At 43.9% G+C, this 13,919-nt stretch overlaps 3 protein-coding genes across 3 annotated transcripts; 2 read left to right on the plus strand and 1 right to left on the minus strand.

The window, feature by feature from the left end:
* Positions 1 to 1,802: 1,802 nt before the first annotated feature.
* Positions 1,803 to 9,179, plus strand: BHQ10_005343 (uncharacterized protein; the record flags this gene model as incomplete). The annotated part of the gene is made up of 3 exons (XM_040877809.1): positions 1,803 to 2,071; positions 2,138 to 2,945; positions 7,050 to 9,179. 3 exons carry the CDS (start codon positions 1,803 to 1,805, stop codon positions 9,177 to 9,179), a joined length of 3,207 nt encoding a protein of 1,068 aa, XP_040733847.1.
* Positions 9,180 to 10,422: 1,243 nt separating this feature from the next.
* Positions 10,423 to 12,172, minus strand: BHQ10_005344 (uncharacterized protein; the record flags this gene model as incomplete). The annotated part of the gene is made up of 4 exons (XM_040877810.1): positions 10,423 to 11,594; positions 11,660 to 11,846; positions 11,898 to 12,016; positions 12,073 to 12,172. The coding sequence occupies 4 exons, from the start codon at positions 12,170 to 12,172 to the stop codon at positions 10,423 to 10,425; spliced, it is 1,578 nt and encodes a 525-aa protein (XP_040733848.1).
* Positions 12,173 to 12,593: 421 nt separating this feature from the next.
* BHQ10_005345 (uncharacterized protein) lies at positions 12,594 to 13,367 on the plus strand (the record flags this gene model as incomplete). The annotated part of the gene is made up of 1 exon (XM_040877811.1): positions 12,594 to 13,367. The coding sequence occupies one exon, from the start codon at positions 12,594 to 12,596 to the stop codon at positions 13,365 to 13,367; it is 774 nt and encodes a 257-aa protein (XP_040733849.1).
* Positions 13,368 to 13,919: the final 552 nt, after the last annotated feature.

Here is a 13,919-nt window from a genome sequence, read left to right on the forward strand (position 1 = left end):
TTCAACAAGAATCGGTGGTACCTAATCTGACCCAAAAATGTAAACAACGATACGTTGGGCTTTGCCGGGGCAAAGCGGGTTATTTCACAATTGATTGAGTCATCAATGACACAAAAAATCGATTTGATTATTCATTAGCCTGTGAAAAGAAGCTCGGATTGAGAAGGTACGATGAGTAGAAATTTATACATCCGTATCTACCTCGGTTTTTTGGATGCAAGATCAAACAACATTAGAAACGCGTTACCTGGATTGCTCTCAACGATGTTAATCAATCGTAGAAAAAAAGGGGAAGAGTACTTGGAAATTACAGACTAGCCTTATGTTCACAATATCCTTTTTGTGTTACCTGAGACTTCCAACATATATCATATTTGTTATAATGCCGCTGACCGCAACACCGTCAGCTGATGGATAGCCCTGGCCCTAACCCTAGTTGAGGTACACATTTACATCACATGAAGGAACAACTGAATATGCGTGATCTTTTTTGCCATTAAAGGCAATATTTCTTGACCTACTGCGATGCCGAAATCTATAAGTTTTCACTTTGTTCGTTTTCAAAGTACTTGATGTCTATTCAGCCCTTATTCATAGGCATATAGCTATGAATTCGAGAATCTTATCTTCTATAGACATGTTGTTACCCCAGAGCTCAGTGCAATACATATTACATGAATGATAGCTCGAATCCAACAACTCTCTCGAAAAAATTTTCCCTTCCGTGAAGATACTTTTTCCTCAATCTGTTCAGTATGAGTGGTGTCCTTCTATGACACATTCGGACTTAAGTCACATCCTTAAATTTGGTTCGAAGGTCGTCTCAATATTACCCTCTTTGGCAAGTGGTACCGCTACATTATCAAGGGTGATATTGGTTTATCTAAACTACCAACTAGGGCGATATGACAACAAGAGCCTTGAAATTTTAGGCCCAACTTCTTCAATCGTGATTGATGTGCATGTACTCAGTCTGTTGCCTTAAGGAATTTCCGAGTTGGGCCGCGTCCCAAGGCCAAGCCTCATCAAGGCGATGTTTACAGGAATACTGAGTTTACCTCCTATACGCAAATATCTTTCGATGCGCTATGTAAAATTTTGATCCAATGGATAGAAGATGACAGTGACTCATTATGTTATTTGTGGACATGTCTTGCAACGAACATCTCCAGGGCAAACTATTTTCATGGCCACCATCTTATCCCTATATGACTCAATAGAATAGAAGTCTTGAGGAGTATTTTATTTGTTGAATCATCAAGTCGAGATGCAGAAGTTGAGATCAATGCATTAATTTATTTAAGAGCTTGGGAGTAGGGGGTGAGTGGTCTTCGCGGCCTGTCGAGTAGCCGAAACAATCACTGAAAATGAGATTTAGTATTTAGTATATTCGCAAAAGTGTTCCTCATAAGTATCAAAATTCCAGTATCTTTAGGTCGTAGCAGTCGCGCGTCTAAAAAGCTTCTTTGGACACAAACAAGCATGGTCCATTAGAGGCTGATGGAATAATGTAAGACATAGTTCAGATGAATATGAGTCATACGCAGCTTCTCTGTCATCAAAAGCAGTACTAATTGAGAAGACTTCATGATCAAGAGATGAAGCTATGACCCTATTCGAGAAATCATTTCATGAAAGGCGAGCCAAAGAGCATAAATTGTAAAGAGCCCCCTTCCCTATTCTTGCTTTTCTAATTTCTCATCAACATCACATCAATACTTTGTCATCTACTACATAAGATCCTTGCTCCCTGACTTTTGTTCTATAGCAGCTATTGCTTATCTATCTTGAAAGAAGTTGGGATGTCGACACCACAGGGATGGCGAAAGGTCGATTCACCTCATACAGAGGAGGACAAGCGCCGTGTTCCAAAAATCGAACATCAGTATCGCACAGTGGGAAAGAAACTTTACTCCCGCGAAACTCTAAAAAAGATCCTGGAGGTAGTGAATGATTACAAAGCGGGAAAATACGAGAACAAAGATCCCCCTACTTTGGAGATTCCGGACTACGCTGAGGATGGTAATCGTACATATACGCTCACCCTAGATGTTGGGTATCATGGAGACGAGTAAGTTGACTGACCAAATATGATTAGATGACATGGCAGCCATCAAATTAACCATCTTGGTTTTAGACTCAAGAGACTACAATACATCCCAATTCAGTTCCTCATGCAACCATACTACTATCGGCAGATGTATCCAGAAGATGAGCACGTGCAACCAATTAGAATCTACAAAGGAGACGAATTTGAAAAATGCGGGATGGGAGATTCTACACCTGCAGATCTTAGAGATCTTGAAAAAATAAGGGACGAATGCTCTCAAAAATGGAAAAATAGTGGTACACGAGCCTCAGTCATGGCTGCACTTGACAATATTAGTGTTGAGAAGCTCACCAAAGTCACCCAAATAATTGCATTTGGAAATGGCTCATTGTGGCAGGGATTCAGGAAACTCAAAGTTGCCGGTACAGACCGTGGCAATCTCTTGCGCCGGACGGCGCAGCATGTCGCGATCAATGAGATTCAGGCATTTGCCCAGAGGAAATGCGGTCATCCGGTTCCAACATATGCGCAAGATCCTGGATACACCCTGCAAGATGAAGAGATAGTCTTGAAGCCTTTCCAAATCAAACGACTAGAAGATCCTGAGGGATTTCTGAAAATCGATGCGGGAACGATCATTTTCGCTTTCGAAACGTCCTGTGCTTTTCTACAGGCTATCGCCGACGTTATCGAAGATGCGGGACCAGCGATAATCTTTCACCAAGAGATCCTAAAAGATGTACCATGGGGAGATTACAAGGTTGCCTTGGAGTATGTTGAGGATGGCTTTCTCCGCCCAGTTGCAGGTTGCATCAACAACGAGACGTCTCCCAGGGTTGAGAAACTCTTACAGAACTACCAAGAACATGAGCTCAAAGACCCAGACGAACTGTTGGTACGCACAAAAACAAGGCTCTATGTTCTGAACTAGCTTTTCGATACATAGCCAAGTTTAGTTACTCAGTCATTGACTCTGTAACCCCGGAAGGGTGTCGCCAGTCATCGTGTTCAGCTAGCCACAAATTCATCACTTATCACTTCTAGTCAAGTAATTTCTATTTGTATTTCAGACTGTTCAAATAGCCCAGTCTTAAAACAGAAATAGTAGGAGGTTTATCCAATTTCAATAAGAGAACAAATGTATGTACATACAAACTTGATTTTTTCTGCCAGGTGGAGCTTTCCTTTTTTTCTGTATTTTTGCTGCTGCCGCCGCTTTTCTGAGGTCGTATAACGAGCTATTCCTAACGGCCCTAAACCTCTTTTTTATAAAATAAATGCCGGATTACTATGTAGTATGTTTATTGGAGACCGGCGCATATATTGACTTCCCGGTCTATACCCGGTCTATACCCGAAGCCCTCCTATCAGTCCCAGATGTGCTCCAGAGTGCTTGCTTGATATGATCTACTACGTAAAACTGTATCCCAAATGCGAATTAGTATTTCTTAACCTCCAACATCCAAGTTCTGCCCGGTCAACATCATATGCACTCGTCATTCCCCCGATCAAACATGGCCTGTTAGAAACATATCTACCGCCTACTATTGTCGCAGATTTCAGATACAGCACTCCTAGACACATTCAATGGCTACTTGTATTATCGCCCAAAGTGACTATTGTGTCTAGTAGCAAGGCCGATGCTAAAATACGGATGGGTGAAATATCTTATACCCATCCCCCATAAACTGCAGTTGTTGAAATGTTGCACTCAAACTATGATACACCACGTTGGCATTGATTGATGATTTCATCAATTTGAACACGGTATAGTCCCAAATTATAATCTGCAAGAGCTGACAAACATCATGTTGAAGTAAGCATAATGACCGCATTGCGCGTTACGCTATCTGGAGTTCAATTGCCATTGAGCTCGAATTCTTTAGATTGTCTCCTGGTACCTGAGAGTTGAGACTGGATTCCGGGCCTAGTAAATTCTATCCCTTTCATCTTACCTAAATATGGTCATCGGAGTCTTGTACTTACGAGAAATATACATCGCTGTTTGGTACTGCTACGTATGTGCAGATCTCGATATCTCTCTGTACCGTCTTGTGTATGACTTCGTAACAGAAACCCCCTAGCATCGAAATTAGGATGACAATCCAGGAACCTGACGGAATCTGTCGTGCGTATATGCCGATATGCTAATTGAAAGTTTGACGAATCTCTTTCGGCTCGGGATGCCGTGGACTCTCGCGACGATCAACCCGCTACCGATTGGTGATATCTAGCTTATCTCGAGATATTTTGGGAAACGCAATCCAATTTATGGAGCCTGCCAAGCCCCTTTTTTTTTGACCATCCACGTCCTTTGTCTCAGTCAGAAATTTGCTGAGCCATAAGAATGCGTAAGCGATATTGCAGCGTCGTCGGCTATAAGAACATGGAAGTATGCTCAGGAGACTCTCTAGCTTTTCCAATAAATTCATTTCCATCATCAAATCTGCTCTGAAGCGTAATCATGAGGTTCCTTATACTCTCATGTGTTCTAGCGAAACTTCTTGTTCTTATCACTTCTGTCTCAGGTATCACCACATTCTTGAAGAAGCTACACGCTCTAACAAGTCTAAAGGACATCAACCCGCTGCCCCTGATGCTGCCGTTCTTCGTCGCCGAGATGAAGTTTCTAAACGATGCCCCGGAGTTGTCATTGATATGAAAACAAAGCGGCATGAGACCCGCAAAGCAAAGCGTACCAGTGAAGATGGGAATGCCAAAAATACAACCTACGTGGTTCGTGGCGTAGCTTCCACTAATGATTTCCTCAAGGATAATACCGGTATTCTTAATCCGGAAGCTAGCGATGGGCCTTATTTGTATCCGGAAAGCCAGGTGCTTAGACAAGATATCGTAGAGCATCGATCGTCCCAGGCTTCTACGTGGGTCCTCTGCCATGTTCCTTATGATGTTCCTTGCTAATCATATCTCAATTGTAGATTGATCGTGCCAACCACATCCATATCCAAGTCTATACAGATTGGGTTGTTCGAAGCAATGGTACCGTCAAGACAGGAAAGATCGTAAACACTGGTCAAATATTTTTCAATGAGACCTTGACGGAAGAACTCATGGCTGTGGAGCCATATGCCGAGCATACAACAATCAACCGTACCAAACTCTTGGATGATGGATTTTGGAGTGTTGAGTCCATTAGTGAGCACACTCCGCCAAATTGATGCCGAGCAAGAGGTGACTGAAGATTCTTTCACTCATTTAGCGAGTGCAATGACCATCCTTGATACTGAACCAATGGATGGCGTCGATAATAGGAATGGTATTCTTGGTTACATTACATTTGTGCGTCTACTTATCCACATCGGATTGCAAAGCATTCAACATGTCTCAATCTGCTATATGCCACCTGAAATTAGACCCGGTTTGGCTTCTATGTTTACATTTTTTGAAGCAGTCAATTCTATAGGAATCGAATTCTATTTGCAATCTTTCTAGCTTATTCAACGCATAATTTGCAGTCTTCAGATGTTGCTATTTTTTCGCCTCTTTCTACGAATTATACGAAGCAATTGGATGATGTTATAAAAGATTTTTATGGCTTCATCCGGCTTGCTAAACGTGACTCTTTTCGGCTTTTCTAGGCTAGTTAGGATATGACTTTAACAAATAAAAATATCTATTCAGCGCTTGAAAATACTGGCTTATATTCTTTTAATCTGGAACTTGTTATACAAAAATTTACAAAGAAAATCAGCTCTCGGCCATCCTCAAGTGAATCCGGCGCTTCAATTATCCCAGGCGATGATTGGAAACGGTTTGACAAGCTTGTAAGAGCTGCTTTACAGCTTCAGAAATCAGTGTCTCATCTTACTACAGAGAATATCTTACTAAAAGATAAGATTGCTCGCCTTGAAAGAGCTCTCCTTAATGCGATGAAGTGCTCAAATAAGAAGAAACCTTTATTACTAGGTTTACCTTCGGAAAACGATGGCGGAGTACTTTTTATGAGCCCATCTAAGGTTCAGCAAGCGCGAGATATTATATCTCAAAAGGAAGAGCAAGCAGCGTAAGATAAGGCTCATAAAGATAGAAAAAAGCTTCAATAACAACTTAAAAAGCAAGCTAAAGAGGCTAAAAAAGCTGCAACTACTTAACTCTAGTAAGGAAAACATATATAGTGCGAGCAAGAGGCTGCGGAAAAGTAATGTCTTAAGGACGAGCAAGAACTAGTAAAGCTAGCTGATTTATAGCTTTAAAATGATGTTGTAGTAACTCCTAAGACTTTAAAAAGATCTATACAGCAAATTTCTAAGTAAATAAGGCTAATAGCGAAACTTAAGGCTTACTTGGAGGATGCTGAGGTGGTTATTACTACAAACCATAGGGGCCGCGCGATACGGCCTCCTGCACGTTTTCGCAATCAATTTTTACGCTTATTAGATTCCTTATATCTTATTTAGTGCTACATTAAGAATTTATTATACTTGCTTATTATCTGGTGTTGTAAAGTTTTAAAATTGCTTGTATAGTATCTCGTCAAATTCGAGTATGAGGTGGGTCCGTGTATGTGGCGGTAGGGCTACCGCAGCGGGAAACCCGAGATCTCCCCGGATTCTTTTACGGCGGAGGATCCAAATAACAGCGAAGACTGAAACCACACAGTATTCACTAATACGAGGCGTATCATTGCTGTATATCTAGCTGTTGATGCGCGTATCTGTTCATGAATTCCGCATAGACGAAAAAAAAGACTTCCTACCAGGTTGTTTGATGTCTCAGCCACTGGGAGAGCCCAGCACTGCGCAGCGCGTTGGGGCGTTAGTAACGCCTAAACATGACTCACCGAGTGAACAAACAGTCTCGAACGAGGACGTCAGGAATGGTCGCAAAATGCAAAGCCTGCGTCCGATGTCGATCAAGGAAGGTATGTATATGATTCCACCGCTGCCGCGGGGAACCTTTTAGGCTTACCTGTGCGACAAAGATCAAATGCGATGGCAAGCAGCCTTCTTGCAGCACGTGTGAATCACATGACGAACAGTGCGTTTATGGCGAGGATCAACGACAAGCCTCTCGACTAAAGAAATTCAATATCGATCCTATTAGCGAAAGGCTTGCTACTGTTGAGAAATCGCTGGTAAGCTTGAGTGATAAATTGGATTCTAGAGACCTGTCGGAACCGCGCTCCTGGGCCGCCGACAAGTCAGATGCATCAAGGGCGGAGTCGCAGCTGGAATGTCTCATGTCAGGTACACTGACTGAGCCGCATCGTATCCGTGAGAACCGAGACATTCAGATCGCAAGGGAGCGTGATATCGAAAATGATGTGCCCCATGGGGATGTCACCGTCGTCGATCGTGGAGGAGCGTTACCATCACACATTATATCTCCAAAACCCCTCGGTGTTGTTTATATGGTTGAAGATAGAGGGTCCATGTCCGCGTATGGACCTTCATCAGCGTTTCATTTCCATAGCAGTCCATCAACTGCGGCTAGCCCTGCAAGCAATTCACATAAATTGCTCCTTGGGCCCAAGAGCTCCCAATCTGAGGCCGAGTCAGAGGTCACAGAACAGATACGGATGCATCTGGTTGCCAATGCCGCCATTTCAAGGCAAGATGAAGATGTCAGGTTGTTGCATGAACAATGCGACTTTGACGGATTGGATCTTGACTTGGCTCGTCATCTTCTTGATATCCACTGGAACAGACATCACTGCATGATTCCTCTTACCTATCGACCGTTGGTGATGAAGGACCTTCTTGAAGATGGCCAATACGCAAATAAATTGCTGTGGAACGCAATCTTCTATAGTTCATCGCTTCAGAGTGACCGGATACAGAAAGCTACACTTGAATCCGATGGAGAAAGCCTTAAAGATCGATTTTACCGGCGTTTCAATGATCTGCTAACTGACTACCTTGACAAGTCATCAGCAGCAACAGTCGCTGCTTTGCTCTTGATGGGTTCTAGTCTCGTCACAAGCGGAAAGCATACTTCCGGATGGCTCTATTGCGGTCTGGCATACCGCATGATTATCGATCTAGGGATTCATCTGGACTCACAAGAGACACAGCTGTCTCGGCCACTAGACTCATGTGCACAGATGATGTTCACCCAACAAGAACTTGAAATGCGCCGGCGTTTATACTGGACTGCTTACGCTGTCGATAAGTTCCAGTCCTTGTACTTCGGTCGACCAGCTGGTCTTACAGCCATTGGAGCCGAACCTTCACAGGCATTCTCAGATACGTATGAGGAGCTGGAACTCTGGGTACCATATATAGACCCACTGGATTCTTCTTTACCTACCAATTTCTATAGAGCAAAGCCTGCGTACCCTATCGCCACATTTCGGGCATTGGTTCAGCTAGCAGAGATCTCATACGACATTATCCGCATATTCTACCTTCCTCTTTGTTCAAAAATCAGCCCTACTCAGGCGAAAATATCCTTGAATGATCTCAGAAAACAACTCGATTTATGGCTGGCTGGTGTTCCTCCAAACATACAGTACGACCCGGACAAAGACTACCCCCTGCCACCTCATCAATTGACACTCCATACGACGTTTCACACTCTCCAAATCCTCTTGCATAGACCCTTTTTGCCTAAAGGACACTTGATCCAATTGCAGGTTGAAGGCTTCCCATTTCGCGATATCTGTACCTCATCGGCTCTGCAGATCTATAAAATCGCGCGTGCATACGAAGAGACCTTCACATTCAAACACGCCCCTTACCTTTTTTCATACTCCCTTTTTTCTGCTGCTACAGTTATTCCCCCGCAAGAGGACCAAATGGAAGTCATCAGGTTCTTCTGCAGAGCCCTGGTGATGTTGCAGCGCGGTACCAACCTTGGGCTTAGGAAGCCTTTGCTTATCATTCGCGATCTGATGGAACGAGCAGGTGTCAATGCAAACTCCATGATAACTGCAGCCTATAAAGAACAGCATGTCCAACAATATCTCATTCAAATACCCCGGCAGGATAGGGTTATCACTTCTCCAGAGGAATTTGCAGCACCATTCCCCCAGAGTGATATTTCTCGCGTTTTTGATGATCTTGCTGCTCAGGACATATTTCCTGAAATATGGAATGACGACCCCGGTTTGTTTCAATACCCAGCAAATATGGAGGCTCCAGAGATTCTCTACGGCATGTTCGAGTAAAGCTACACTTCGAATCTACAAGTATGGCAAATGGACACGCCCTGCTTAAGGGGTCTTCTCTTGAAAGCTTTGTATAAATCATTATTTCATATCAGCTTCCTCTGTTTATTATATTAATTTCTATTTATGGCTACAAAAATTGCATTTGATATCTAGAGATGTGCAGTTGCTTCTTCGATGCGTCTCCAATCTTGCGGCCCAAGTAGCCTATAATTTGTCCCGTCCAGCCAATACAGTCGATCTCCAGCTTGCTAGCTGGACGGAGACCATGTCTTCTTGATAATCTCGCTTTTAGCCTGCTTGTAGGTATCGTTAGTTTCCACTTGGTTGACTACGCGAACCAATCGGGGAAGAGCATTGTTAGGAAGACCATACTTCCAAAGAACGGGATAGAGTTTCTGTGTGAATTTTTCTTTCAATGAGGCGAAATTGGTCTTGAGAGAGACAGCTGCCGCACCTGCTTGTCCATCATACCTGCAACAAAATCTGGCACCGTGTTGGTGAATTGGTGAATATGTGGTATCTCTAAATGGACGCAACTGTATGCGCACCGCGGTCAGCCAGTGATCGCGGACATCCTTCTCCGTGAGTAACAACCTCGGACTCTTACAGGCCTCTAACTCCACAGAGGAGCGAGAACACCACGGAATTCTACTGTACGGATCCCAAGCTCGGGTAATTTGTCAATGAAACGCGTAGGAGACTAAGATGATTGTGCCGTTGGGAAGTTGCCGTGTCATGAGCTCCAAGGTCGTAAATCTCACTTATGAGCTCGGTTTGTGCACTCGAACCAACAGCATTGTTTCCGAGAAAACATTCCAGTCAAAATTGAACCATTCTCTGACTATATTACAATATTATGAAATCATCGACTTGTACCACTACTTACAGTCCAAATGTAAAGTACGCGGTAGACTTGAAGGGCAAGTTTATCTGGTAGAACATGCATATTTCCTGAACGAAGTATATACACAATGAGAGATGTACGCGAGAGTTAACACTATGCGCATAGAATAAAAGGCAACTCAGGCCTTTCTCTCGTATTTCGCTTTTCTTTTTTGCCCTCGCTGCTCCATATGAACGTTCTCATATCCAACACCTTTTCAAATGACTTCCCTCATTATTCCTTAGAAAAACAGCTTCCATGCTAGATCATTGAGATGATTATAGATCACAAAAACATCCATAAGCCCGGTATCAATTGACAGACTTGTATAACAGTCACCGGAATACTCACCACTGTTTAGAGTCTAATTGACTCGATGAATTGTACCCCTGGTTTGCCCTCTCTATCCGTAACAATTCCATTAACTGTCCCATCATTGCCTGTAGAGTTGTGCGTCTGAGGGTCAATATTCAATTGCTCCAGATAACACACAACCTCATCTTTATCGCCAAAAATTGCGGCAACCTCTTCCAGTGGTACACGTTTCGTTTCTGGAAGCACGAAGTACATGACGACGAGGCCGATGGTCATGATAGAGATGAACAGCAGGAAGAAACGCCATCCGATATTGGCGAAGGCAGTGGATGCGGCTTCTAGGTAGACAAGTTCGGTCAACGCTCTGGTGCCGACCGCCATAGAAAATCCCTTCGCGCGAATGTGGTTAGGAAATATTTCGCCGTAAAAGACAATGCCAGCAACATCGGCACCAACGGCATAAAAGAATATGAAGCAATACAGGGCTGCGACGCCCATGTACGTGCCGTTAGAGTTGTGGTTAGTGCCTGTGTACAAAGCCATCATGACAGTTTCTACAGAGACGAAGACCAAGCACCCAGCTATACTACCGAGCATAAGTGGTCGGCGGCCAACTTTGTCCATAACCAAAGCACCAATTATGTTTCCAATGATAGGGACAGTATTGTATCCAGTCTGAAGAGCAATTTGTTCACGTGAGTTGTAACCGAATCTTGAGTAAAGGACGGAGCTGTAGTTCGCAATAACCAACATCGCAGTGCTTTCGCCAAGGAAGGCATATGCAATGACAAGAAGGCTACGCTTGCGGTAGGAAGGTTTCCGAAACATCTGAGTCCACGAACAGTCGAGTGTTCGGTCCAATTCGATCTGTTTCCGAATTTGATAGAACTCACGCCGAGCAAACTCGTGTTCTGGGTCGGCAGGGTTGTCATGAATGTCTTTGATGATTTTCCACGCCTCTTCCGCACGACCGTTCATCAAAAGCCATCTTGGGGATTCGGGAATGAAGGGAAGGATTGCGACCATTATGACAGCAAATACCAGTGCCATCCCAAGAGGACCTCTCCATTGGGCTTCAGGATTGTCTTTTATAGAATTGAAGGCCAACCCCATGTAAGATGCCAGTGCATAACCAGATGCAATCAATATACCATTTACTCCTACAAAGAACCCACGTAGAAATGGTGGTGAAAGTTCAGAGCAGTAAACTGGACCTATTAACGGTTAGTCCATGGCACGGTCCATTCTGACTCTTTTGCATAATTCGACCTCGACATACAGACTTGAAGTAACCCAGACCCAGCGCCAGCGACGAATCGGAATGCTATGAACATTGCAACGTTCTGACTGGCTGTCACGAAAGCTCCACCGATGATGGATAACACGGCAGCATACAGAACTCCCAACTTGCGACCGTATCGCCCCATAACCCACTCGGATGAAAATATGCCAAAAAGAGCTCCCGTCTTTTGTGAGATGTCAATCCAGGTACTTTAAAGAAGGGTCAGTGGTAGAACCTGGAAAACACCGTTCATGGCTCCTTCCAACGCAGCTGCATTCTTTGCCTTCCCCGACGCAGTTTCCAACCCCATATAGACCAGAAAACCAGGCTGAGACAGCGTTGTGCCGATAATTGCTGTGACAGTCAGTGGCACTTCTTGTTCTGGAATACTGTACTCATTAAAGACCTACCTGCTGGATAGCCAAAGGAGATGTTCCCGATGGAGATTGCAAAACATATGAAGAAGTTCTTCCAGTTGATATTAGGCGAGTTTTTCACCTTGTTCCCCATTGTGACGAGGAGAATGATAGCAAATGCTTTGATAGGGTGAAGGGGAGCAGTATCAAGAAAGATTGATTATAGAGAGGTAGGAAGACAAGACATGAGGAACATGGGGGTATCACCGCCGCCTTTTACGTCTAAATCAGAGGTTGGCTTTGCGGTTACTTCTGGTATGATCCCCGCATTCTCCCCGCACTATATTACATATTGGATAGCCTTATTCGGGGGTCCATCTCCGTCAATTTGGGGGAAAAGGGAGTCCGGGGAACGCTAGAAAAAGCCCACACTTTACTTTCAGCGAACTTCACCATTCCCGCTTTTGTCAATCTCCGAAATGTACGAGACTCGCTGATATAGTATCTAAGCCGGAGAAACTTAATAATAGATATGTTTTTGTTTAAAATATTTCCAAACTCTAAACACTCGAAAGATGGCGGATTTCAGTCACTTAGGCGTTGTTTGTGAAGAATGGATTGATCTTATCCGAAGTAGTCCACCACCTCCAGCACCAAAAGTGCTTCAAGACGATTCGCGGACGAGAGAGCTGCAAGAGCAAATTAATTTACAAAGACTTAAAGCGTGCCAGAAAGAATTAGACAATATCAAAGATTGTGTCATCAACATTAGGACCGTGGCAATCCCGACTATTGATTTACATGAAATTGACGCCCGGATATACTACCCTCCACCAATGGCTTCGAAACGGATTACAGAGAAGAAGGGCAATGCGGAGAAGACTCCGGTTCTCCTTTACTTCCATGGCGGAGGTTTCTTTTCCGGAACCTTACTGTCTGAAGATGCGACCTGTATTCGGCTTGCCTGCGCATCTGGATTTACAATAGTGAACGTCAACTACCGCCACACTCCGGATTGGACGAGCCCTACACAGTTGAATGACGCCTGGGATGCTAGATGTTGGGTTCTTGAGAACCATATGGACCTTGGAATTCCAGCATTGGAACTTTACGTCGCCGGGACAAGCAGCGGTGCATGCCTTGCTGCAGGCTTGGTAGCGAAGGAAAGATTGGTAAGTACGAAACTCGACAAAGCATCTACATCGAGAGGCGGGKGGAGGCACGTTCATATGTACTTATTTGTCAATCTCACTTTCAGCTCAGTCAACCCGAAATCCGTGGTCACGCCCTCTGGTGTCCGTGGCTATGCCTCCCAAATCGCTTTCCCTATCATGAAATCGCCAGCCTGAACAAAGCATCTCCAATCCAATGCCAAGATGCGGATTTGTTACCCTTCCAGCTAGTACTTCAATTCGCAAATCTGTTGAAATTCAACGACGAAGGACAAGACGATACAGTTATGAACCCACTTCTTCTTGACACAACAACTGCTAAACGCCTTCCTCCCTGCCACCTAATGGTATGCGGCAATGACCCGTTACGAGATCACGCGTTACTGTATAAGCAAAAGTTAGATCAAAATGGGTAAGACCAATATCCCGTTACAAGGCTCTATTGAAGTACCAGGGCTCACCGTCCTATAGGATTGCTATCTCCCTCGACACGTTTCCGGGCCTTCCTCACGGTTTCCGAAGGATTGATGGTTTAAAATCGAATACTAAATGGGATAGATGCGAGGAGAACGGTCTACTTTGGCTCTTGAACCAGAATGGAAATTGAAAGTCTTATAGATAGTGTAGAAGATGTTTGGCTCAGTACTTTGTTTCTTCTTACATATGTAAAGAGAAATATTGTTATGAGACCATGTCGTATTTACGTCTTATACGTGAATAACAACAGGC

Source organism: Talaromyces amestolkiae, assembly GCF_001896365.1.
Source record: "Talaromyces amestolkiae strain CIB chromosome Unknown scaffold9.1, whole genome shotgun sequence".
Lineage (NCBI taxonomy): Eukaryota > Fungi > Ascomycota > Eurotiomycetes > Eurotiales > Trichocomaceae > Talaromyces > Talaromyces amestolkiae.